We start from the raw sequence: 27358 nt of genomic DNA on the forward strand, positions 1-27358 counted from the left end.
TTAACTTGTCAAGCTATGTAAATAGTGAGAGATTTAATATAAGTAGATGTGTTTAATCTTTGGGGGTAAGACCTCCAATGTATAAAACCTAAATTTAGGTGCAGCTTTGAGTCTCATTGTTTATAAGACTTCTATCATTCTCAGCTGAGTTCTGTTTCACTGATTTTAGCAGGTGGCTCAGAGGTAAATCATCTCACTCCACTCTGGAGCAATAGCTTTCTCCTCATGCTTTATTACACTGTGCAGTTTGACACACAGCTGGGTTTCCACGGGGAAAACTCCACCAGCTCAGTGAAGCTGTTAAGGAATTGTTCACTTACATGCCTCTGTGGTGGTTTTCTTACAACAGAGTTATCCCAGCTTTAGTTTTTCTTCATAACTCCATTTACTCGGTATTATCCACTTGAACCTCACTCTGCAGGATTGTGTTGTCCTTGATTATTTCCTGAGCTCTCTTATTCACACAAACAGTGACAAGTATGTATATGGTAGAAAGATTTGTTTGAACAACATCAAGGGGAAAAGGGTTACTGTGTATTCAGCAGCAAAGTCTTTAATGAAAACATGCTGTGAGTGAGAACAAATAGTTGTTGGTGCTGCTGAATTTCTCATGCTTTGTTTTGAGGAAGAAAAATGTTTATGTAACTAATGGAAATTGAGATCATGTTTATGACTTAGTTTCAGTTGGTTCTTGATTTATCCTTTAAATGTGTATTTGCTTACAAAGCCCAAACTTAGATTCCCTCTCTCCTGTAGTCTGCCAGTGAAGCAACAGTGAAGAGGGTGAACATCCTCAGTGACATGCACCTGCGCAGCATTCGCACCAAGCTCATGCTGATGTCAAGGAACGAGGAAGCTACAAAACACTTGGAGGTAAAGCCACGGCCTGTGGCTCTTGTTGCTTGAAACTGAGCTCAGAGCAGTGCATTACAGTGAGTGCACGTGGATGAGTCTGCCTTTGTTTTCCCTTCAGTGCACAAAGCAGCTTGCTGCAGCATTTCATGAGGAGTTTGTAGTCAGAGAAGATTTAATGGGACTCGCTATAGGAACGCATGGCAGTAACATACAACAAGCCAGAAAGGTCCCAGGAGTTACAACCATTGAACTTGAGGAGGATACTGGTACTTTCAGAATCTATGGAGAGGTAAGGAGGAACTTTATATCAATCCTTGGAGCATTTTACTCTGTATTTGCTTTTGGAGTGATGAGAGTGGTACCCAGAAATAAGAACAGAAAACACCTCCTGAGCTTTTATGTGTCTTTGTGCGTGTTGACACTGTGGCAGCTTCTACTGCATATATTTGAAATACAAGCCTTTGTTGCAGTAGTGACCTCCATAAGGTGTTTTCTGTCCTAATCACTCCATTTTGCTATGTATCCTGGGTCATCCTGAGAGAAGTATCATTTCTTGCTTTTTTACTTGATCATGGGTTTGTTTGGGTTTCTTTTCTCCCTCAGAACCTTATTGGTTCTCCTCCTCCTCCTTCTTTCATGTGTATTTTGCTGTGTGCTATCTGCTCTTCTGACCTAGCCAGGTGTGTTTAAGCCTGTATCTACTGCTTCTAACTCTTATATTTTGACAATTTAATGCTGGATTTGGCAAAATAATGATTTATTCTGAGTTGATTATATTTGTGTGACACTTCCGAATCTCACAACTGCCTTGGAATGTAGCTCGTCCTTGGGCCAAAACAAGGATCCATTCAGGAAGCAGAAGGCTAGTGACAAAAATGCCACTGTCACCAGTGCCCTGTCAGAAAATATTCTGAGGGGTTTTATCCCCTATCCCTAACTCTTAAGCTGTCACTGAGTGTCTGATGTGAGCACTGCTAAAAATCTGTGATTGTCTCCTGTTCCAGGAATCTGAAGTCTTGAATTCTGCTCCATCTGTGTCAGGAGTAGAACCTGGTTGTGATCAAAGGTTCAGATGAAGTTGATCCTCTGGAGACGAGGTCAAGCTTCTGTACTTTCCAGTATCTCTGAAATGGTGTCCTTTTTTTGGAAACCTTAAATGCTTCCAAGGTATCAGGGTGACAGCAGATCCTTCTTTGATCTCCTGCTGCCAGTAAATTGTGTCTCAGTTCCTGAAGAAGAATCAGATGAGTTTAAATGCAGTGGAATGTCCAGTGTACTCCAGTTTTGATCTCCTTCATGTGAATGATGTGATGCTGGAACTTGTGGAAAGGTTATGACTGTCACCAGCCTCTTACAGAGGTGCACAGCAGTGATTATAAATACCAGATGCCCCCTAAATAAAAACGCCTTTAGGCACATCCAGCCTTGTCCTTCATAGAAGTGATAAGTGCTTCTAAAAATGCCAGGCAGCTTAACTATTCCACATGATAAGGGTTTCAGCATCTGGCTACACTTGCCTATTCTTTTTGCCTCTCTTCAGCTGCAGTGGGCAACCAGCCAGGCCCTAATGGCTGAATGCACAGGCAGAGAATTTCAGGCTGAGATGTGTGGGAGTAGTGAACCAGTGTTGTTGACATAGCAGTCACGGTCTGAAGGTTTCCCATAGATGATGTTTTGCATACAAATAAAAGTTCACTGCTCAGGGCCAGACTCTTTGAGGGAAGAAACATGAAGGTAAATTTTAAAGATTATTGGAAAACTCTGTGGATAGGGGGAATGTAAACTGTATGGCATGCTGTTTATGCATTTGTCCCTGTCTGGTCAAGGCCATTTTGGTTTCAAGACCCTTTCCTGTTTGCCTGAAGTTCTGATTGTGATGCCTACACAGATCACAGACCTGGGAACTTCAGAGCTTGGACAGTGTAGTTTGAACTACTTATGGAAACCTGTGCTTCCCAGAGAGGGAGAGCTGTGTCAGAAATAGAAGAGTTCATCTTAGACCTTCACTGCTGTCAAAATGGAATTGCAGTCAATTCTTGTGCAATTCTTAACACTGGTAGATATAATGCTGAGTTTAGAAAAATACCCTGCCTTTAATTTTTCTGTTATACTCTTTGGTAGCGTGGATGTGTCTTGATTGTTTGGGCTACTGTGTGAAATAATGAGAACATAGTGGACATGTAGGCTGTAATTCAGAATTAACAAAGGTACTTGCTAGTGACTGGAATCCTTTGAGGTCTTTAATCCATGTTCTACTACAAGGAACTGAGAATACCTTGTCTGAGTCAGCTTTATGTGCTCACTCATGTTGGGGTGTGTGTGAGTTACACAGGTTGTACTCACATAAAAATCCTGAGTGCTTGTGACAAGTGTAGAGAGGCTTCTCAGTGCACTGGGGAGCTGCAGCTCTGGCAGTTGTGTATTTCCTTGTCCTGTCTCTGCTTCTGTGAGTGCATTCACTGTTCCTTCATCCTTGTTTGGGAAGGAATTGATTAGCATACCTGAGGCAGGAACTCTTTGCTTAATTGTGTCTCTTTGTAGAATTCCTTGAGGATGAAGAATTGCTAGTGTGTGTTATATCATTTGAGTGGTTGCCCTGCCAATGCAGCATAACCTCTGCTCCTCACAGTGGCTTCCTGCTCATCTGTTTCTTGTGCTTGATCACTGCTTTCATTATCTTGAAATCCAATTTGTCCATGTTTCTTTTGCCATCATTTTGACCTCTGCCAGAAGTAGAGGTTTATACATTTTCTTCTAGGATTTGCCTGATTTGATTAAAAGGTACAGGAGCTGGTGGTACTCTTGTGTGTTGCCTAAAAATGACAGATAAAGGGCTGAGGCATTAGTGTAAAACAGAAATTACGCTCTTAAGCTGTTGTTACTGACTAGACGCTGATATTCTTTCCTTAATGCTTCACTTCTGCTATTGCTAATTTGAAGCTTTGTTTCTTGTTTCAGCATCCCAATTAACTCAGTTGATTGCCATCATTTAATAATAAAGCTGCAAGAGAGCATTTACAGGAGTTCTCCCCAGTAACCAGAGCCACTGTCCTATCTTGGAAAGCATTGTAGATGAACTGTGGCCAGAAACCAGCATTCTGGAAAGAGAGTGCCCTGGTTGTAAAATCACTTGCAGTGTTTACCTAAAGCCCTGTCCAGCCTGGTCTTTGAGCCCTTCCAGGGACGGGGCATCCATTTTGATAACCCAAAACATCTTGAAATAATATGAAAAGAAATGTTTTATTCGTGATTGATGCTTTGCTTTTCTACTGAATTTTGTCTCTGGGCATTTCACTCAATTACTCCTTTATGATTTAGTTCAAAATTAGATTAATCTTGTCTTTATTCTTCTCTTTTTGAAAATAAGTTTATTTGGAAGACTGGCATTTGTTGCTAGAAGGTTTTGTTTTTAACTTGCTGTATTCACAAATAAATTCTATTTTTTAAAATTTATTTCCAGACTGCTGATGCAGTAAAAAAGGCCAGAAGTTACTTGGAATTTGTGGAGGATTTTATTCAAGTTCCCAGAAATCTTGTTGGTATGTAATACTGCTAAAACTTGAAAAGTTGGGAAAAGGGAGCCTAATCATAATCTTTGCAAAGAGGATTTAGGTGCCAGTACAATATTTGATTTCTCCATTTAAGTAGAAAGTGATTAATCTTTTAAAACTATATGTATCAGAATTACTATGAAATTGGATATATTGTTGCTGCATAATACTTTGTCAGGTTTTTAGCACTTAAACTGAACTTGATTACAGACTTGTACCACCTAATTTAACGGTAATATTTGAAGTTCAGATTCTAAATCTTTACTAAATTGACTTCTTAAAAGTGCTGGAACTAAGTTCCAAAGTTTAATCTGGGAATGCTCCAGCTGAGTTGCAAGAATGATTTGAGACACTTCTGTACTGCTCCCTCCTGGGCTGAGGTTTGTCGCAGGTGGTGGTTGGATGCTGGTGAGCTCCTGTATGAATCAGCAGTGCTCATAGGTCCTGGCCTCAGTCTCAAAATAGACATTTTTCCATGTTGCAGCTTTATGAAGGTGTAGCATAGTCTGGTAGATTGTGTATTGAAAACCACCTAAAGGTGTGAGGTTAACTGTGTTCCACTTGAAGACACAAATGTCTTCCCCTAGTCTGGGGCTTCATGGGGAGCTTTTTTCCTCTTCCCTCATTCTCCTTCCTTTATGCTGCTTTTTACCCAAGTCTGGCAGCTCCCTGCTCCCCATGCCCAGCTTGTGGGCAGTGTGGGCATGGAGGCAGTGTTAAAGTTGGAGATGTTGTATCTGATTGAACAGCTTGGAGTATCCAGAGGAGAAATTAAAACCCGGGCTTTAACCTGCTGTGGTTTGGGGCTTGGATTAATTTAATTATAAATTACGTAATTTAAATAATTCATGTGCAAACTCCTATAACTTAGACTTTCAAGGCTTTAGAACTTGACCAGATTAAGGTGTAATGGGGGTTCATTTGTTCATTTGGGTGGTTTTTTTAATATGACTTGTGCAAATTGTGTATCTAGTGCAACTTAATGGCTTTTTCATCTACCTAATGTTAAAGCTCATTTTAACATTCAGCAAATTAATCACTAGTTTGTATATGAACAAATTTTTTTCTGCAGCCTTGTTCAGTAAATCTAATTAACGCAGGGAATTTTGCTAAACCTGATGTTCTGCAAGTTGAGTTTTGAGAAGCATTTGGAGGGGATTCATTAACGTGGATGCATCTCATACAAGAATCAGGGCAGAAATCACAGCAAATGCTAACAATTACAGTGCCTAAAGTTTCTGGTGAAGGCAAATGTCCTGCCCACTTCACCTGTGGGCACGCAGATAATCAGACAGATATTTGGCTACACTCAGTGAAGACACAGCTCATCAATGACTACAGTACAGAAAGATAAAAACCCAAACCTGCTGAACTGTTAGAGGAAAGGAAACAAACTTTTAATATTTTTTGCACATTACTTTATATCATGTTGATATTTGCTGTAAAGAACATTATGGAGTACTCTGTCACACAGTTCTGGCTTTTGCCTTTTTTTAAGTTGTTCTGCCTCCTTTGCTCCTAGTTTAAACATAAATATTCTTAAGTGCCATGTATCTATCTAGCTGTGAGGAAGAAATCTTCCCATGTCTCAGAGCTAAAGAGCTCTTAGATGTAGAAATTTGTGTTAATTCCCACTAACAAAAATATTTTTGTTTGTCATTTAGTCTAAGACTTTAATCTAAGAGCTAAAGCCTTTTAGTAAGAGACCCAAGGGGTCACTTTTTTTTTTTTTTTTTTTTTTTTTTTTTTTTTTTTTTTTTTTTTGAGATATAAACATACAGGTTCTGAAGAACCTTTTGGTTTGGATCCCATGTGTGATCTCAAAATAGCTATTTTAAAGGTAATATGGAAACTACTGGTCATACACAAGTCTGTTGTACAGGCAAAAAATTTTAAGAGGGTTCTTCAACAAATGTATGAGCCTATTAAAACGTCAGGAAAGATTCAGTGAAGGCACATGTAGAGTCAGGGAGTCCAAATAATATTGACACATAAATTTAAAATAAGAATTTGCAGAACTCTTGGTGGCATTTTACTCTTGGTTTGGTTCTGTTAGTAGCCTGTGTGCAGTGGTGATCTTCGTCACTGCTTGTCATTCTGCATATAGAGAGAGTTTAATTTTATAATTTTTTTACCCGTTTTATCTGCAATAATGTGGGGTATTCTTTGGGAGTTTTATGCATAAAATGTCAATAAACATGTTAAAATACTTTGCACATGGGTGCAAAATTAACCATTCTTACCCTCTGAAGGAAAAGTTATTGGAAAAAATGGAAAAGTGATTCAGGAGATTGTAGACAAGTCTGGAGTCGTCAGGGTGAGAATTGAAGGAGACAATGAAAATAAGCTTCCTCGTGAAGACGTAAGTACTTTATTTTTTCCTGCTGTGACTAGGTTTTTATTTTCAAACGCAGTTTTATTTCAAAACCTGTGGATATAAAGAGCACTATTTCTAAACTGGCATCTTGCAGTAGATTTCATATAAAGTAATTCAAGGAAGATTTTTGCTGCTGAAGTAAGAGGTTTTTTTTTACTCTTTCTCATATATGTACCTATGCTACATAACTAATTTGGGATTGGTAGTGTTAAAAGTGTCCACATATCTTAAATAGATAAGAACAAAAGGTAAAAGATTGTAAAGGTGTTTGGTCTTGTAGTGTTGGTTTAATCTTGGCAAACTTTGGATGCTTCTATACACCTGCTGTGCTAAATACACCCAGCATGTGTTGCATGGAATGTCAGGTTACCTTAGCCCCAGAACAGTTGTTGGGAAAGCTGCACAGTCTGAAGCTGCTGCTGGCACCCCAGCCTGAGCTATTTCAAGATGTCTTTGCAACTGAAAGCTCAGTTGCTGCCTTTGTGTAGCTCACTTTGGTAATTTAAAACAGATCTCTTTATATAATTTAAACAGAAAGCATTATTTCAATGATAGTGTTCTCTCTGATAAAAAGCTTTGATGCTTTGTTCCTGTAGGGAATGGTACCCTTTGTATTTGTTGGTACTAAAGAGAGCATTGGGAATGTCCAAGTTCTGTTGGAATATCACATCGCGTATCTCAAGGTGAGTGTGCTTCGGGAGGGGGAATCTGTACAGGAAACTTGGGTTGAAGTATTGAACAGAAGTTTTGAGCAACAGCTTTGGTGGGATTTGCAATTGTTAAACTGTTCCTCTGTATATTTGGAGGATTTGAAGCTTGGTGCCTTGAGTCCACCCCTTGCCCATGGATGTCATGAGCCTGTAAATACCTTGTCGTGGTTGCTTGGTGCTGTTGGGGTAGAAAGAATCAGACTGTAAAAAACAGGGCTTTAAGGGACGTTTGGGAACTAACACAAAATTTTTTGTCTGTGTTTGGGTTCTCCTGTTCTCAGGTTAATGCTCTGTTAGGGTAGGATGGAATTTCTAATAGAGCACAGTAATACAGTGTGGTATTAGAACAATTATCTGTTTAGATTTGGTTACTTTATGATGTTAACAGAGAATAATGAGTTTGAATTGTGTTCCCTATCAGTTTGCTCTTTTTTCCCCCTAAATTTTATTGGAAAAAAATTGCTGAACTGCAGTTAAGAAAGGTAGTCGTAGTCTTGAAGCCAAGTTTCCTGCATAGTGGTGAAAGTTTTTAGATCTCTTCTGAAACTCAGAGATAACTCATCTTAAATTTCATTATTTGTAGTCACCTTCCAGGTGGTGTTAATTCTCCTACAGAAATGATTATTTTCAACATGACTGGGTGGGGGATGATGTTTTGTGAGGGACATTTGTCAGCAATCCTTTTCCATGATTTTTGCTTCGTTGTGTGTAGGAGGTAGAACAACTAAGACTGGAAAGGCTCCAAATCGATGAACAGCTGCGCCAGATCGGGATGGGCTTCAGGCCTTCGTCCACTCGTGTTCCTGAGAAGGAGAAGGGTTACACCACTGACGAGAGCACCCTGTCCTCAGTGCAGGGCTCCCGCTCCTACAGCGGGCGGGGCCGAGGCCGCCGGGGCCCCAATTACACCTCTGGTTACGGTGAGTGCCCTGGGCGAGGCCTCGGGATACCTGGGAACACAAAACTCTCTCTGCATTTCTGTTCAAAAAACACACACACTTGAGTGAAGATAGGGTTGGAATTCAGAATTGCTGTTTTGTTTTGTTCATAATTCAAAATACCTCGTTAGATTTGCAGTCTCGACGTTGAGTTTAAAACCAAAAAAATTAACAAACTGAGGTCTGGAAATACCTTGTTCCTTCTGTGTTAGTTATTCAGTAAGTGACATCACAAAAGCTGTAAAGAGAGGTAGAGATGCTTTTAAGGAGACACAAATAAAAAAACATCTGAAATGATCATTATCTGTTTTAATTGAGAAGCATAAAAATTGCTTGTGTGTGATCATGGCCATCTTAGCAGTGTATTTCTGAGAAGTCAACCAAAATGATTTAAAATGGAGACTGCACAAAATCCCGTGGGTTTTTTAATTTGGTCAGGAACTAACTGGATTTATTTTAAGGTGTAGTGAGGTATTCTGATGCATTTCTCAATTAAAAAGCACTGTTCAGTTCCTGACAGGTGCACGCATCCCCAGCTTGTCCAAATGGAGACACTGCATTTCTGCAGAGACATGTTTCACAGAGGACAATATTATTTATTCAGTACAGTAAATGACTCTGGATATCTACATGTAGCTCATTTCTGTTAAAAAATCAGACACCTTTTGGATTCTACAGTCTGTCCCTGGCTATAGCTTCCTGGATCATGCCAAGTGTGTTTGTTGTGTTGATTCTGATGATGTTTGTAACTTCATTTTTTTTATTATTTCCCAATGAAATGACTAATCTGTAAGGAAACTTGTTCGCTTTGCTTATATATGTATTGTGATTTGGAAAACTTAAAAGTATTTCTTTTCCTCCCAAAATGGCAAGAATCACATTTAACCCATATGGGTCTAAAACTTTATATTCCAAACTGAGTAGAAAAGGGAGTTCCTGGATACCTGAAATGAATAATAGATGTTGGGTTTTCAGGTAGTAAAAGGCAAAAAGCTCTGTGGGTTTGGGTGCTCAGAGATGGCTGGGTGTTATGGATGCTGTTTGATACAAACACTGAAATTGTTCGAGCAGCATTACGGCATCCAGAAGGGGTTGCTTAGCAACAGCCATCAGCTATAAGGTGGCAAAGTTGTCCTTGGGAATTTCAGAGAAGTTGCCTAGAAACTGCACCAAATGCCTGCAGTGTGTAGACAAAGAGAGGAAATGCTGCTAAATCCTTGGTTTATCTGTGTACAGAAATTACAGATTTGGTCATCTTTCAGCCCTTTCTTCACATGTTAGTACAAACAAACTTAAATTGAGAATCTTACTTAAGTAACTTCTGATCTATATTTTATTTGTGCATATATTTTTATATACGAGTATATATAAATATTAAAATATATCTATGATTGTATACTTGTGTGTATATTAGTATTTATGTATATATGTATTTATGCATTATATTGTTAAAAATAACGTATGTACATATGTGCTGGCTGGAATAGTTCTGTGAGGATATGAAACCAGAATATAATCCCCAAATTCATATTAATTTCCAATTTTCTTTTCCTTCTCATACAAGGTACAAACTCCGAGCTCTCTAATCCCTCTGAAACAGAATCTGAGAGGAAAGATGAACTTAGTGACTGGTCCTTGGCAGGAGAAGATGACAGGGAGAGCAGGCACCAACGTGACAACAGACGGCGTCCTGGGGGACGAGGACGTAGCGTGTCTGGAGGTCGTGGGCGTGGGGGACCTCGTGGTGGAAAGTCATCCATTAGCTCTGGTACAGTCTTCCAAATGGAGTTTGATTGAGATTTTCTTCTGGCACTGTTCTGTATAACTGCTTACTCTTTTAAAATGCTCCATTCTTACAGTACAATCTTAATACCTTGGGATTTCAGTGCAGTTGTGTGGTAGCTGTGTCATACAGCGTGTTTTAGATTTTCATTTATTTTCTATGCATAGTGATCTTAATTTCCTTCCTCTACTGCTCACACATAATAATGTTATTAGCAAAGTTGGTAGATCTTTGGTGTGTTGCCTATAGCAGCCTTCTGAGATAAGCTTATGTTTAGATACAGAATGAAAGAAGAAATCACTGACTGGAAGTTAGGTTTTATCGGAATCTAATCTAGTGCTAATACAACACTGTAAGTGTCAGAAGTACCACAGAACCAGAAAGTGTAAGGTGCGTTTTATATACTCAGCAGTTTTGAGTAAAAGGTCTCTAAATGTCTCCTTGGAAATCTTTGGGGTGAAATAGTGCAAGTGCAGATTGGGCTGTTGTGGTGCCCCAGAATTGTTACTGTTGGGTTAGAGTCAGAGGATCCAGTTCCAGATCAGATACTGCAGCTCTGTGTGTTACACCTCGGCTTAAGGTTGCTTTGTAGTTTGAAACTTTCAGAGCCAGCTGTAAGTCAGCCTGGAGATGGTTACACCTCTCCACAGTATCTTAGATTGCCACTTTGTGTTTCTTTAGTGCTTAAAGACCCGGACAGCAACCCTTACAGCTTGCTGGATAACACGGAGTCAGACCAGACCGTGGACACGGACGCCAGCGAGTCCCACCACAGCAGCAACCGCCGCAGGAGGTCACGCCGGCGGAGGACTGATGAAGATGCTGTTCTTATGGATGGAATGACAGAGTCTGATACAGCCTCTGTTAATGAGAATGGTTTAGGTATGTAAATGGTTGGATGGTAGTCCCAGAGCAAGCTAAGAAAAAAATGTGTTGTCCCTGTAAGTGTAGTGAAGCCCTTGTTTGTTTCTGTAAGTGACAAATTGTTGTTGTGTTCAAGGTTGTCGTCTGATTAAAGAAAGACTCCCTCCGTGGCAGTGCCACGGAATCTTCTGTTTACTGAGCTCCACTAGCCTTTTCATGTGCCTTTTTTGTAAAAACTGTCTGATGGAGACACCAAAGACTTGACTTGTTGTTTCCCATTGGTACTGCTGCTTTGATAGAAACAGTACTGTCAGATCAATGTTCTGTTTTGTCCTTGGTAACCTCAGTCTTGGTGTGGGAAAGCTCCTTAAGTGGCTGTTAATTTGTCTCTATCCAGCTTCTACTTAAGAACTTTCCTTCAGTAAATTCTCTTGATACTCACTGGGATGAGAATACAATCTGTTGCATAATGTAGAAAAAAAAAAAAAGAATCTGGGCTATGTTGCTAAAATTTGACGTATGGTTACTTAATAAATGAAATCTGAGGTCATTAAGTACGTGCCTAAATGTTTTAATGAACCAAGAACAAAAAGTAAAATCTAGCTTTTGTGTTACTGTGTATGCTTTCAGTATAAAATTTTCTTTTAGCTTTTCTGTCTTACTTAGTCTCTGTCTTTAACAGAAGCCATTTTAAATGCCCCATGCTGAAACTGCTGAAGACTTTATTTATTTTATGATCAGAAATAGTTCATTATAAACTTTGCAATTGCAGATGATAGTGACAAAAAACCCCAGCGACGCAATCGTAGCCGCAGGCGTCGCTTCAGGGGTCAGGCAGAAGATAGACAGCCAGGTAATTCGAGTGGAGCTGTGGGTAATCTCAGGTCAAAAGCATGAGAGAATGTTGTGTCTGCTGTTTTACATAGAGCTGCATAATATCAAAAGGTTACTCAATAACTAATAAGACTACTAGATCAAGATGAAAGACATTTCTTCTACTAGGAAAACTTCTAAAATCTGTCTAATGAAACTAATTGATGTCTAACTTTTTGCTTGGACATACAAGTTACGCTTCTGATCCAGTTCTCACTGAAGTCAATGGCCAAAGTGCTGTTGAGTTCTGTGGTCCAGGATCACGACAAACATGAAGGTTCATGGTCTGCACTCACTGCATCTGTGCGCTTGCACTGACTGGGACACAACCTTTTCAGCACTGGCTGAGCAGCAGTGTTGGAGGGGCAGGATGTGGGTCCTGGCAGAGCTCAGTGAGGGAACTCACGTGGGGTTTGCCAGCCCCACAGCTGCATCACACTGCTGCTCTCAGTCCTTGGCTGTTGGGAATAGTTTAAGTCATCTGCAAATTGAGGGTGGGAAGGAGGAGGAATTTAAGTGAAATTGCATGTTTCCAATTTTTTGTTGTTGTGGCTTGTTGCATTTCTTTTGTGTGTACTAACACTTGAAATGTTAAAGGTGAACTGGCTAATTATCAATACAATGCCCTGTTAAGAAAATGCTTGTACATACATGGCACAGGGTAGTAACAGAAGGTCTTCTAGATTGACAGGTTCAAAATTTCACCCATAATTGTCTTTCTTGTATCTGTGGTGCTCATACAACATTTGATTAAGAAGAAAAAAGTTGTTCTATTGCGCTAAAACTTGGGGGAAGGGATAAGTCACACCCCACCCTCCTAAAAAAACCTCAAACCCACACATTTCTTCTCAACATTCCAGTTTTGTAGCAGTGATACAGTTTTGTAAAGGGGCAGAAAAAGTGAAAAGGAATTCAGCTTTTACTTATCTCAGCCATCAATGTAAAGGAATGTTAGTAATTTCTAGAAAACCATGGGAATTCTTCTAAATTCTAAGTATTCTAAGAGCATAACTAAGTTTCCCAAACAAGATTTCTATGACATCTTTGTTAAAATGCTGTAATAATTTAAAGTCTTCATAAATACCTAGTAAGTGTGAATGAAATTAAGGCAGAAGGAGCTCCTCCCTTCTTCCCCCTCCCATGCCAACCACTGTATTTCAGTCATTTAGCTGTATCATTTGATGTACATTGCTGTATGTTATGGTGCCCTATTCATAGAGGAATATTAAGAATGCACTGTGTGCATGAAACATGCTTCCTGTTTACTAATATTAGAGGGGTTGGGTACAAAACCTCATTTTAAAGAAAAAGTACTTGTGCAGAAACTCCTTTGGCCTTCACAGTTCTGGAAGGACCCAGATGTAAGAAGTCCAGTCACTATAAAGAAAATTAATCTGTTGTAGTTCACGGCGTGATTGGGATTTCATACAGTCATTCCTAATTCCAGAAAACTAGCTCACCTAAATACCTGATACACTAAATATAAATGACTGTTCAGTTCAGTAGGAATGTCTGCCAACCCTAATGTGCTGTAGCTCCTCAGAGATACAAGTGTATATTTGAAGTTGCAGTACTCTGTGTTCTAAGGATAGGACTGAGTCTTGGGGTGGTTACAAGAGGGCAGGATCAGACAAAAGCAGGCTACAGAACATGTGATGAGGAGAGCTCAGAGAAGCCCTGGCTGTCCCCAGTGAGTGCAGCTGTACCAGCACAGACACGGCTGTGCTGCCCTGGGCTGGGCTGGCTCCAGCAGCACTGCCTGTGTCCACACACCCCACAGCAGGGACAGTGCTGGTGGCACTCCCAGGACCTCCAGGAGGGCAAGTTCCCTCCTCAGTTGCTTTGTGACACACCAAAGATTTGCTCCCACATCATCCAGAGTGATTCCAGGCTCTGAACCACCCCAGTTCTGGGCACTGTTGAACTGTCTTAATTTCAATTTCATTAGTGTGAAATTCTTCACTGTTCAGCTGATAAAACCCCAGTGACACACACAGTCTATAGTTAGAGTCTGCAGCCAAATCTCTTTAAACTTAGTACAGAAAGCCCTTCTCCAATAAATTTTGCAATTTGACCAAAATTGGTTTTATTAAGAGTCCACCTTCAAATCATTGTTACCACTGATTTTAGTGAAAATTATTCTTAACAACAGAAACAAATTGATCCTTGCTGTGTGGTTGATAACCTGTAAGTGTGAAGGCCTTTTGTGAGATGTCTCCCAGTTAGAGCATAACTTGTGCAGAAAGACTTGAAGGTTCATGCTGAATTGACTGCTGATGTGAGCATCACTGTGATTTTTTTCCTTGAACAGTAACAGTAGCTGATTATATATCACGAGCTGAATCTCAAAGTAGACAGAGAAACCCTCCAAAGGAGACAGTAGCCAAAACCAAGAAAGAAACGGTAAGATTTTTTTTGTGCATTTCCTTTTTTCTCCTTCCTTGCAACAGAACAGTAAAGGAATGAAGGCTTCAGTTAGCTTGCCCTCATTCAACTACAAATGCATTTGAGTTCAAGAACAAATCATAGAAAGCAAAAAGGGCATGGACTAAAGAGAATTTACAGTGATTTGTAGACTGTTGTTGCAGATTTTAGGGACCAAATTAAGTCTGTTCACCTTTTAAAATACTACACTTAGTAATGTTGCATTATGTAATAAAATGTGAAAATTGCCCGTGGTAAGTCTTGAAAACTAATCCTTAAAACACTTTAGGGATAGAGGACACTGTGTGGCATTTTTAGTGACTTGTATAAACTATTTTAGAAGGAATTGGTTTTACAAAGATTGTATGTTTTTGATCCTTTTTCCTTAAAAGGATCAGAATGGCATTACATTATCCTGAAAAATAACCAGAACTGAATAAAGCAGAATTTCTTTACTTCTAGTAAAGTGCCAGTGTATTGCCACAAGTTATGTAAGAAAGATGCATTAACAAAATGTAATCTTGCTGTAGGCTGCAAAAGGGATGTAAAGCTCAGTCTTTCAGTAAACTCCTTCATGGGCTTAGACAAATAGAAATAAATAATCATTGTGGGTTGCTGGGGGTGTGCAGTCCTGGGGTGAAGTTGGCAGGATTTCATCAAAGTGGGTGATCAGGGGTATCCCATAAAGGACAAGGTGAGTGATCAGATGCTTTAAGTGGCAGGATACAGGCACAGACAAACAAGAGGTGTTCCCTCTTGCAAAGGTGCTGCATGAGCCAGAGGAAACTGAGATTACACTCTGTATTGTTATGGAATTTTTAATACTCCCGTTTTTGTTTTTGCAAGGCAAAAGATGCGATTGACGAGAACAGCCCTTCTGAAAAGGCAGTGAATGGTCCTGCCACCACCTCTGGGGATGAGCCTTCTAAACTACAGCACAGCCCTGATGAAAAGAAAGTCACTGTTCAGGAGGATGGAAATAATCAGGAAGAAGCAGTGCTGAATGGTGTTTCATAAACTGAAGTTCCTAGTTTACAGTTCTTTTACATTACATTTAAAATAGTGCTTGTATAAGCTTGCCAAAGATAGAATATGGATCGCCAGTCTTGACACCGCACTTTCAGTTCCTCCATTTTGGAATACAGAAAGGGGAGGGATCCTGGAGAAATCATATGTTAAACATACTTTGACACCTACTGTGTTATAAATATATCATCAGATGTGCCTTGAGATAGTATATGTAACATTTAAATAAACAAAATTGCTGGCTATAGGAAATGTTATTTTGTTTTCAAAATACGGCAAAGATGTGAGGGGGATCCCTAACATAATACTCTTTATGAAAGCATTAGCTGCTTTTGTTACATTTTTAATAATATGCAACCACTTCTTCACCTGAGGAATACTAGAAAGAAATGCAGTCTAAAATATTTTGCACTGAAATGTAATTTCTCCATTAGTTTAGTCTGGAAACTGGTCTGTTTTAATACATGTTTTTTAAATGCTGTATGTAGAGGAAAAAATCTGCAGACCACTGGAATGCATTTGTTAAATTCTCATAATCTGCAGGGATACTGGGTGACATTGGCAGTGACTGTTCTACATTGAGGCTTTGTTTGGTTTATTTATTAAACTGTACAGTATTTAAAAATCAAACATAGCTTTAGTTAACACTAAGCTGAATTAGTCATGTCCATTAAGACATAACCTGAACTACTGAAAAGATCAATTTCCAGAAAGTTTATTCTGTATAAACTACATATGTTAGTCCTTAGTAGAGTATTTTTATTTTTGTTTTGGTTGTTTGATGTGCAATATGTTTTTTTTGTATGCTGGTAGTAAAAGAAAATAAACTTTGATCTTCCATCTGTTGACTGTTTCTATCAGAAATTTAAATTACTATTGACTTTTAAGGTTTTCAAGCTGTTAAATAACAATAGAAACCTACTTGTGAGGCAGCTTGAACCTCAAACTCTTTTTCATAAGAGTTTCTAACATGCTGATCTTCCTTTTGTTAAGGCCATGATGTCAAACATCAGTTACCAAGTCTAAAACCAGACTCCTTATCTTGGAGAACTGTATAACCTGACTAACATATATAGGAATTAATGCAGATGTAGTTTCTGACAAGGTGAAGCAGGGCGCCCCCCCATTAGTCCAGGTACGTGAGCCAGAGCAAGGAAGCACAGAACAGGTGTGGAAAACCATTTGGGCAGCAAGAAGGTGTAAGAAGTCAGGGGCAAAGGGCAACACTGACGTTGTACTGACATGAATGAAAAAACTGTCTTGCCTGATTTTGCCAGAAGGACAAAACCAAGAGTTCTAAACCAGCTGCTCCACCTGAGAGCCACAGCCAAGCTGTCACGAGCACTGTGTGTGCACTTTGTCATAGACTTCATTGTTGGACACTCAGCAACAACCTTCCCCCTGGGAGAACACACCCAGTTAAACGGTGTAACTGAAGTGTGGACAAGTATCACAGCTGATGGGGCAGGCACTGGAGCGGAGAAAATTAAAAAAAAAAAGCTATGTTTAATAATTCAGTAGTATTTGGCTGGGAAATATTAAAGGACAGAAACATTCTGCACATGGCTTGGCATGTGCTGACTCCAGAACTGTGCATGGTGGTGTTCCAGTTGTCCTTCACTCTGCTTTAAATGCTGTAGCAGAGCAAAATTACTGCCTTTCTGGAGAGATTGTAACGTTACCTGTTTGATCCTTCTCCTAAAGGCACCTAACTCAAGCCTGCTGTTTTAATCTTCCTGAACAGCCCAGAACTCGTCCACAGCAATGCTGTGGCACAGCAGGCAGCACCCACAGGATGAGATGCTTCCAGCAGCACTCCCAAGTCCAGGTTGTGGGAGTGGAAGCCTTCAACCCCACTGTTTATGACCAGGTGGGCATTATCTCCCACAAGTGCTGTGCAGTGTTTTCCTGTAGTGGCAGAAACACTGAGAAGATTCTTGGAGTAGGACAGAGCTTCCTGGCCCAGCTGAGATCCTCACAAGTTGCTGTATGTGAGAGGCTCCACAGAACACAAATCCAGATCAGGTACCAGTGACTGATGTAAAGAGATCCCTTTTCCTAATCACCATAAATGCAAACCTGTCTCTGTGAGCTCTGGCTTTGTAATGTACAATAACGTATAAAATTACAGGACTTCCATTACAAATATGGAATTTATTAAATGCTATTAAAACCTGCCAAAACTAAAACTAAATACTAAAAAATCTGGGACATTCCAGATCCATCAGTAACACTTAACCAACCTTGTTTTTCACAAGGCAAGGACAAGGGAGTACATTGTTTCCTGTGCTTTATTTCTCCAGGCAGAGACAACCACACATCTCTCCCAGTTCCTCCCCTCCAATAAATCCTCTTGGTTTTTCCACCCCCTTTCCAAACAGGTTCAGTGTGCTAATTTTAGCAGATGGAAGAGCAGCAGCGTGAACTTTAAACAGGGCCAGTTCAGCAGAAATTAGTAACAGCGCAGTTACCTGTGCCTGGTAACACACACTGGCCACACCGTGTTTCTGCTCTCAAGCACCGAAAAAAGTTCTGAGTGGCAGATTTTGCTGTTTAATTAAGAGCAGCTATGAAAAAAATCATTAAACTTCACTCCCTCACATATCTCAAAAAAAAGAGACCAAGTGGGGAGGGAAGTAACCCTGGATTTGTATTTCCAGCTTCATTTATATTAAGTCAAAGACTGACATTAGAACTTCTTAATCCATTTATCAAAAATAATCATTTGCAGAGACAAACCCTCTGAATGAGTGATTTTCTTTCTCATTCATTTTTTAGCCTGGTCTTCTAGTAGATCCTTAGCTTCATTGATTTTGGCTGCTACATATGGAGATCCACCTAGAAGAAAGAACCTCAAATCAGATGGAAAAAACCCAACATTTGTCTTCTTTGTTGACAATAATGCCACAGGACACAGGAAAAGAGTGTGGTCTGAGTTTCTGCCAGTTGAACAAACTGGATATGACAGAAGGTACCCGAGTTCACTCAGTCACTGCAGGAGCTCAGACCACTCATTCCTGTTAGGCTGCTTTTATTTTACTGGAGTGTTTCTTTCCTCCAGTTTTGTCAGTGATAAATGAGTTGGTCACCACTGATTTGGCACAGTCTGTGGTGAATACGGGCACAGAACTAACAGCTCTGCAGATAACCCTGCCCAGCATAAAGTGCTGCTGTACCAAGGGACCAGTTAAGTTTTCAAACAGCAAAAAATTACTCAGGGAGACTGAGACAGAATCCACAGTAAAATGCACCAACACTTAAAGCCATGAGATAGAATGACTCTGTTGGTAGCATATATATAACATTAATTGAACTATAATGTTCTATTTGATTAATGTGTTTAGGTCATGTACAACACAAACTGCTATTTTTAGCTTCTGCATATATTCAGTAAGGTTAATTTTGAAAGTAACTTTCACTTGATAGTATCTACGAAAGGACAAATAATCCTCATGGATTTTTTGGTGCAGAAAAGTAAGGAATTCAACAGTCACTTTAAAGGAAGCCATTTTGCCTTTTAAGCAATGATTAAGAAGTTAAATGTCAAACACCAACACATGATTCTGACTCACTGAACAGAATTTAGAATAGGTGAAGATGCCCTGAGTTACTAACTTTGAGCATAACTAGATTCTGAGCCTTCAGAGTACCACTAACAGGAATATTTCATAATTTAATGTCTCCAGCAGCTGTAGAAGGCTCAGTATTTGCCATTTATGGTGAACTCTGGAGGCATTCACATGAACTTACAAGTGATATATATAACACACACAAGGGTACTCTGGGTTTTCATCTAAAATTAAAGCGATTTTAAGTCTCATTTTAACAAATCATATTCTAACCTGGTATTCACAGAAGACAGAGCAGCTGACAACTGACCTGCTGGATCTGTCTGCTTGCTTTTAAAACATTCACACACAGAAATATGCTCTAGACCCACGTGGATTAAGGCATCCTAAGATTTGTTTTCACTCCATTTTCTGTGGGTTTTTTAGTAGCTGAGGTGGTTATGTATCACTCACTTCCTCCCTACACAATTCTATTCATCTGTGTTAAAAACATATATTAACTAATCAACTTAATTTCCTTACCTTTATCTGGATGATTCAGAAGCATGATCCGTCTATGAGCTTCTCTAATTTTATTTCTGTTGGCTGTAGGGCTTTGAAAAAGAGAGGAAAGCTGATTTTAAGGGATCTTCATGAAATTCTTCATATGTGGTGTTGGAGAACATGTGAGTACTGTCTTACCCCTAAATTCTCTAGCTAATGTGTGTTTTCCTACCACTGATATGTAGTGTCTAAATCCTGGAGAGGCATTTCAGGGCTTTTCCAAAACACTGAATGCTGAAAAAGACATGCTACAGCAGTCTAATGGGGTGGGGGTCATCCACACAGTTAAAAAGAAACAGAACTACGTTGTAACATTTTTACTGGAAAAACTTCCTAAAGGCCGTTTGGGCAAATTTCCTAAAAGAATTTGCTTGATTTATTAAAGTAAAAAAAACCACCAAAACACCACAGAATCCCAAAGAACTTCACAGTTAAAAGTTCTTATGTGACAGATTTGTGTATATTTGGCCCTAAGTGCTTTGGCAGGGGCTGCCACCATGGTCAGAGCTACAATGTTCCACAAGTGATGAATTTATTCCAGAAAATAGAAGTGGGTTTGCATCCACCTGAAACTCCTCAGCACTGACAGGAACCACAAGGTAACAACAGAATTCTGTTCCTCACGCCAGGTGAGCCCCAAGGCTTCCTGAAATGGCTTAATTGGACCACATGTGGCTTTGGAATGTGCAAGGGAATTGCAGGTGTCTGAAGTCCACACAGAATCAGCTTCAACCAAGCTGAAGTGCGGCAAAGAACCCCCAAAAAGCACAGGAAGTCTTGAACAGCCACTTCCTATCTCCTGACCTGGCAGGGATATCCCAGGGGATGTTGCCATTGGATGTCAACCCTTCCAAACAAGGCCAGCTGTGAGCAGACACCACTACCTGTGTCCACCTTTCATTTCTGATCAGTTTCCTTTACCTCACTCCCAGTATTAAAGCTGCTTCTCGTTTAGTCATTTTGGGTTCAAATCCACCTCTGTAATAACCATTGAAGCCCTGAAAAAGAAAATGTATTAGTTTAAAACACACTAATTTCTAAGTATCAGTTAAAATGAGTCATTATTGCTTTAGTAGCTGCTGAGCTTTTAGTCTGTAAAAATAGCAAAACTTTTTCTCACTTGTAATAAGAAATTCAGTTGAAGTAGAGCATAATTATTTAAATAATTACTTAAATTTACCCAAACAAGTTCTGTATTAGACAATCACCAACAGAATTGTTGCAATTAATTGTTACTGACAAAATACAGGAGAAAACACAGCAATGGTATACAGAGACAACAGTCTGTAATTATCCCACCAAGTAAAGTTTTAAATAAAAAGATGCAACTGATAAAAAAAGAACTTACAGCTTTTGGTAGGTTTTGAAGGGCTTGTTTTACCTGGGGCTCCATATGCTTCAAAGCTTTCACTGCATAGCGACCTTCAAGAGACCAGTGTTGACTGAGGTTAAATATAGTTCCATGAATATTTAGCAAAATTCAGTGCAACTAGTAACTTGCGGAGCAGAGCGTGGAATAAACATTTTTGGGGCACAAAACAGCAAGAACTTGCACCTTCTTTTTAATTACAGCCATTAATACAGACTCTCCCAAAAGAGCGTCCTATTAAGCTACCTTGAGATGAGCCCTGCAGCACGGGTAAGTACAGCGGGGTGTGCAGGCACAGCCGGCTGCTCAGAGTCCGCCCGACCCCACACACCTGCGAATCCGGCTGCCGCTATGGCCAGGCCGACCGCCACCATCGTGCTGGCCTGCAGGGGAACAACACACACAGCGTTTGCCGACCGAAGGGCGAGGGCAGCAGCCCCGCCGGCAGCGCGCACAGCGGGCCGGGCACGCCCCACCGGCCCGACACGGCACGGCGGGCGCCACACGCTCAGCCCGGGGCTCGGCGCGCCGGGGACACGGCGAGGGCAGCGGGGCGGGGAGCCCCGGGCGGCGCGGGGCGAAGGGAACCCGGCCCGGCGGCGCCGCCTTCACCGCGGGGCCGAGAGCGGAGCCAGCGGCCTCTGCGGGGCCCTCACTCCCCGGCCAAGGCCGAGCCGAGCCCGCGGCCCTCGGGAGCCGCCGGGGCGGGCACGACCAGCGCCCCTCACTCACCATGTCCGCCCCCAGCGCGGCCCGGCACGGCCGCCACAACCGCCGCAAACCGCGGCCGCTGCCGTAAAGCGCGGGGCGGGAACGGCGCCGGGAACCGCCCGGGAATGGGCGGGGCCTGAGGGGACGGGGCGGGGCCTGAGGGGACGGGGCGGGGACAGAGCCTGAGGGGCGGGGACAGAATCTGAGGGGCGGGGACATGGCCTGAGGGGCGGGGACATGGCCTGAGGGGCGGGGACATGCTCTGAGGGGCGGGGACATGCTCTGAGGGGGCGGGGACAGGGCCTGAGGGGCGGGGACAAGGCCTGAGGGGCGGGGACAGGGCCTGAGGGGCGGGGTGGGGACAGAGGATGCACAGGTCTCCGAGTTACGGCTTTGTAAAAGTGATACTACAGACCTTACTATTAATGTAATCATGCGATTTCCACCATGATCTAGAGGCTTCTCGCACGCCAGATTAGCTTTTTCGCTTTTTTAAAAATAAAAGTATTTCTTCAGTCCCTCCTGAGGAGAATGTGTCCCGTTCTGGGCTCCTCGGTACAAGAAAGACAGGGAGCTGCTGGGGGGACTCCAGACCCCCAACATGGTTTGGAGCATCTCTTGTGAGGAGAGACTGCAGGAGCTGGGCCTGTTCGGTCTGGAGAAGAGAAGTCTGACAGGGGATCTCATTAATTCACATAAATATCCCCAAGGTGGCGGCCAACAGGATGGTGCCAGACTCTTTTCAGTGTTTCCCAGCAACAGGATGAGGAGCAATGGCCATAAACCAAAACACAGGGACTTTCACCTCAACATGAGGAAAAGCTCATACACACTGAGGGCGGCAGAGCAGGGAACAGCTGCCCTGGGGAGGTCATGGGTCTCCCTCTCACCGGGGTGACAGTGACCTGCTCCGGGTGACCCTGCCTTGTCAGGGGGCTTGGACTGGATCATGTTGGAGTCCAGGACATCCCTTTGGATGACCTGGGACCCGGGAAAGGGAATTTGAGCTCTGGACAGGGGGCTGTGGAGCCAGTCCAGGGGGTTGGAGACCTTGGCACAGAGCCCAGGAAGACACTGAGTTTGATCTTAGCCCTTGGGAAAACTTCCAGCACAAGGAGAGGAATTGCAAATCACCAGGAAGTGAAAATAGTAGTTTGGCACAGTAGAACATGCAAAATTCAGTAGTTTTAGGATTCTTAGAATAGGGGTAAACGGGGGACAAGATGGTGGAATTTGGGTGGTACCTTGTGTCCCTCTCCTTCTTCCTCGTCCTCCATCTTCTAGGGTGGTGATGATATAAGGTGGTTAGAGCGGATTGGGTCAAAGTGCCCCTTTTAGTGTGAGCACTAGGCATTGGTACAAAATAGTAATTAACCTACAAGTAATTATCTGTATAAATGTGAGGTGATGTCCCATTGTGGGCAGTCCCCTCATGTCCCAGCCACTGTCCAGACCTTGGCTGGGAGCGGAGAAAAACTCTGTGATATCAAATAATAAACAACTCGAGAAACCAGAAAACAAGGCCTTGAAGACTCTGCTTCTTTGTACCAATACGACTCGGGGCTTTTAGAGGGCAAGGACTTTTAACAACCTGAATCTCGGGTGAGAAAACCAACCTGAGAATTGGCGTCCCTGGGTGTCTGGCTGAGAGATCATCTCCAGAGCTCTCTTCCAACCTTGGCAATTCTGCGATTCTCCCATTTTCCCATCTTTTATCCCAGTGCTGTGGCCCCATTCCCCATGCTCAGAGCTCTCTCGGCCTCCCCTGGTGCTAATGGGGCCTCCCTGCTGCGCTGCTGGTGCTGACCCGCCCGGCTCCACACGGGCATTGATTGATTGCTGGAGATTGCTGCGGAACGAGGGGCAATTACAGCCACGGCACTCATGTTTGAACATTATTAATAACATCGTGTCATCTGTTAATAGCACGGTGTCACCGCGCAGCGCAGCGGAGTGTCCCTATGTCTGTCCGTGACTCTGGTTTGAAGGGGCAGTTTTGGAAACTGAGTAGCTCAGCAGGGAGAATACGCCAGCCTGTAGCCTTGAGGTTCTCTGCAAATGTCAGAGCTCAAGGCTCAGAGTCCTGCTGTCTGTCTGACACTTAGGGAAAGCTTTTCTACCTTCCCTGTGCTTGTAGAACTTGTCACTGACCTCGGGGACTCCCAGAGGACCCAGTGGCCAACACCAGCTGCCTTTTGACTGTTTAAGGTCTAGGATTCACAAGCTCTCACACAAGCACTTTGGTGTCAGAGCTGACCATTGGCTAAAAAACTTGGATTTTTGCTGATTCTTGCACTGGAAGACAGAATTTTCCTTCCTTGGTGTATATTTTTCAATGAGTAATGAGCTCACTTTGAATGTGGGCTAATTTCACTTTGTGCGTGAATTGTTTTCCTCACTAAAACTTCAAGTGCCTGATTTTATATCTCCTAAGGTAATGTTTGCAGATGTCTCCTGCCTCTTTCCTTCCCTGTCATTCTGGTAGCACTACAAGGAAACAACCTGCTTTAAAAGGGATGGAAGAAAGGTTTTAGTTAAGGTACTTGTACTGTGTACAAGTGTTTCCTGAGGTGGAAGCAAAAGGAAACTTTTATATTTGATAAATGAATTTAATCCATTCATGGCAGAGCACAAGGCCCTTGACAGTCTGCAAGACATTCAAATATGGGAAGGGGAGCAAGTAGAAAACAGCTGGATGATTTACTGGGGGAAAAAAAGTTCCTTCAGTAAAAGTGAAGGTGTACAGGTCTAGTATATAGAAGAGGATTTGGTTTTAAGATGGTTTCTTCTTTGTCCCTTTTCTATCAAAAAAGGCTGTTCAAAAAACCCAAAAACACCAGAACAAAAAAAGAGGGTAATGACTTTACTAGAGTATGACTAAGATTTAGTTTTTCATATCATCTGAACAAATAAGGCTTTTGAATGAGGTTTAACTTTTTTCCTTCTTGAAAGAACCTTTTGCTAGGTCCAGATTTTGGAGGAAACTGTCCGAAGGGGAATTTTATTTTATTTCTTTCCTCTTTCTCCCCAGTCCACGTCTAGAGGAACTGGTAGCTCTACTGACAAAGAGGCTTTTGCAAAATCATATTTAGATGTTCTTTCTGTAGTGAAATTTCTCATTTTTTGAGGGAAAGGACAAACATAATGAAATGTGCAAACTGAGCTGGGAATGGGTTGATAGTGTACCTAATTCTTCTCCTGTGAAAGCCCTTTAAAGAAAATCCAGAAAGGGGGATCTCAGAATCTTAAGCAAGCCTGTGCTTGCTTAAGAGATTTCATCTTTATTAAGGAGAAAGGAAAATTAGTGGGAAGGGCTGGCAAGAGTGGAGGTGGGATGAAGGAATTTGCATTATTGGTACATGTAATATACCAGCAACTGGACAAGACTGAGCCTAGGGGTGGAATAATTTGATTTTTATTATTAGGTGAAACAATACAATGCATCAAAGTGAAATGTCATAATTCCTTTTAAGCATGCTGTATGTATTTTTACACTGAGACAACTCAAACTTTGTTTCTTCCCACAGTTGTGCCTTCCTCTCAGAGCTAAAGGAGAACTAGATGTGTCCCAGGTTGGACATCATGGAGGGTGAAATCAAAGTTCTGTTTGATGTGCCTGGTGAGTTCATTTTACAGCGCCTTATTCCTCTACATCTTCTATTGCTCAGCCTTGTGGGGGTATATGGAAGGTCATTCCCAGGGGAAAAATAATAAGTTCTAATGGGCTCAAGTGAAACAGGTGCACTACAGTTTTTATCCCTTCTACAGAATCTGTATTTGAAATCAGGAGGGAGGCAGAATTATTCAATGCTGGAGAAATACACTCTCAGTTGGAGTATACAACCTTTTATTTTGCTTGTGTTCCTAAACTGTTCCCTTTCTATAAGCCAGAGAAACTTTTGTAGTTCCTTTTGTCAAGTTTTTTACCATAGTGCTTTCTTCAGGTTTCCACTCTGGGGTTAAAATGCCTCACGATAGAAGATGGTATTGGAAGCTTTATCTTACGGGATGATCCAAGGCAGCTGGTACATGGTATATAAAGAAACTTTGCTGAAATCTTTCTGCAGAAATCTGGCTGTACTTTCTCTTAACTGTGTCTTCCACAAACTGAACAGAAGGTGAAATAGATAGCTGTGCTTGCAGAAGGTTTGTGGTGTAGCTGTCAAATGCCTTTAAGGCTGTTAAACATTTGTTTAAGTCAAAATCCGAGTTCTGTGTTGTCACATGCACAGCTGGCAAAAGCTTACACTGCTTGTTCCTGCATGTGCAGTGACTGGACTACCAAGTTGTTAAAGGCTTGCAGATCCTCTACTTGGGGCACCAAGATACGGATTTTCTAAGGCATTTTTAACACATTATTTTTTATTATTTTAAGATACATATAATGAAATTTAAATTTACCTAGACTATCTTGGGAATTTTTTCCCCTGTGAACTTTATTCCTGTTTTTTTCCCCCTACTTCACCTTCTTTTGCTATGCCAGTCTGACATTTATAATTTTCATATCTTTTTTTATTTTCACTTGTCCCTTTTCAAATTCTACTCTCTTTTGTGTGCCCAACATCTGTACCAGAGTACAATGCCACACACTCTTACCTGTGGCTAAATGGCCTTGGTATATGTAGCATCACTCTGTCATTAAACTGGTAATCATAATTATTAGAGCATAGTGTGGATGACACTAATTATAAAGTGAGATTCTCTCACTTGGTAAGAATAGTTCTAATCAAACAAAGCAAGCTTTCAGTGTACTTTGACAGCAGGTGTGAAGTACGTGTGACTGGCAGGTAGCATATCCATGTTCATGGCACTCACGAGAGAACTGACTGACACAAGACAATCTGATTTACAGGAGGCATTATTTGACTCCCTGGCTGAGTTATAAAACAGATTAAGATTCCTGGAAAGTGATGGAGGGGCAAGGTTTGTCATTGTGAGTAAATGAGTCACAGAACTCCCTGAAGCTGAGCTAAGGAATACAGAATCTAGATGTGAATATGTCTTCTTGCAGCTTGGTAGGTTTGATACTTACCATTTTTTACCTGGATTGTTCTGGGTTATGCTTCTTATTGAGGGCCCAGTGAGGAGCATGAGAGAGCTTGAGATTAACAGGGAGTCTTTCTAATGCCTACAACACTGGAATTGTGCATAACAAGTGGCCTGGAAAATTGCAATACCTGCTGGAATGATACTGAGCTGGCACTGGGCACTGACATGCAGCCCCTCTAGTTTCAGTGTCTTAACAGGGACCTGTTTGTGAAACAAAAAAGCCACAAAAGTTTTGGGATTTACCCATACTTGGCTTCTAATGCACTCTGAAGTGTTCCTTCAGGTCATGACCATGACATCCCTCCTGGGAATTCCCCAGTTTCCATCTGAGGCAGGTACAAGCATTTTAAACATCTGCAGCAGGGCACAGGGCACCTTTGTCCTCCCTTTTGCACCTCCAAACCAGTGCTTGCTTCCCTCACACTGAAAGGCCTAGGTGTGCTATTGGCATAAATTATAGGAATGTTATAGAGTGAGTTTGCAAGTTCTGGTTTTCCTTCTCTTTGGGAAAATGGGATGGAGGAAGGGGGTCCAGGCATCATTGATGGTCATGCACATCCTACAGTTGGGGTCCTCCAGCTTTCCGAATGTGTCCACTCTGCACACACCTTGTGATTTCTACACAACTCCTAGTTTCCTGTTAATGCATCTCTCTTTGGTACAAAACACAAAGTATGAAATGTACAGAATGTGCACTGTTGTTGCCTCCACAGAAA

The 27358-nt window shown here is 41.5% G+C and overlaps 2 protein-coding genes across 3 annotated transcripts in view; one reads left to right on the top strand and one right to left on the bottom strand.

Moving 5' to 3' along the window:
* Positions 1–16241, top strand: part of FXR1 (FMR1 autosomal homolog 1) — a 34149-nt gene extending 17908 nt beyond the window's left edge. The window contains exons 7-17 of one of the 2 annotated variants that reach the window (XM_083868915.1): positions 757–873; positions 974–1144; positions 4316–4394; positions 6659–6768; positions 7380–7466; positions 8206–8413; positions 9996–10199; positions 10896–11096; positions 11851–11931; positions 14263–14354; positions 15222–16241. In XM_083868915.1, the coding sequence (XP_083725041.1) occupies positions 757–873; positions 974–1144; positions 4316–4394; positions 6659–6768; positions 7380–7466; positions 8206–8413; positions 9996–10199; positions 10896–11096; positions 11851–11931; positions 14263–14354; positions 15222–15392 (1521 nt within the window). In that variant the 3' untranslated portion in view covers positions 15393–16241. The remainder of the gene's footprint in view (positions 1–756; positions 874–973; positions 1145–4315; positions 4395–6658; positions 6769–7379; positions 7467–8205; positions 8414–9995; positions 10200–10895; positions 11097–11850; positions 11932–14262; positions 14355–15221) is intronic. The other variant, XM_083868916.1, reaches the window with a different exon arrangement.
* Positions 16242–17674: 1433 nt separating this feature from the next.
* On the bottom strand, positions 17675–21665 carry DNAJC19 (DnaJ heat shock protein family (Hsp40) member C19). The gene is made up of 6 exons (XM_083868918.1): positions 21615–21665; positions 21214–21265; positions 20862–20935; positions 20435–20511; positions 19493–19563; positions 17675–18239 (listed from the first exon to the last, which is right to left on the bottom strand). Exons 1-6 carry the CDS (start codon positions 21615–21617, stop codon positions 18169–18171), a joined length of 348 nt encoding a protein of 115 aa, XP_083725044.1. The 5' UTR covers positions 21618–21665; the 3' UTR covers positions 17675–18168.
* Between the last annotated feature and the right edge of the window lie 5693 nt (positions 21666–27358).

Source organism: Zosterops lateralis, assembly GCF_965231275.1.
Source record: "Zosterops lateralis genome assembly, chromosome: 10".
In the NCBI taxonomy this organism is placed as follows: domain Eukaryota; kingdom Metazoa; phylum Chordata; class Aves; order Passeriformes; family Zosteropidae; genus Zosterops; species Zosterops lateralis.

Coding starts and splice junctions, on each gene's coding strand:
- DNAJC19 (XM_083868918.1), bottom strand. Junction 20,512..20,861: donor TTCAAAACCTACCAAAAGCT/GTAAGTTCTTTT, acceptor TTTCTTTTTCAG/GGCTTCAATGGTTATTACAG. Junction 19,564..20,434: donor GCTTTAATACTGGGAGTGAG/GTAAAGGAAACT, acceptor TCTTTTTCAAAG/CCCTACAGCCAACAGAAATA.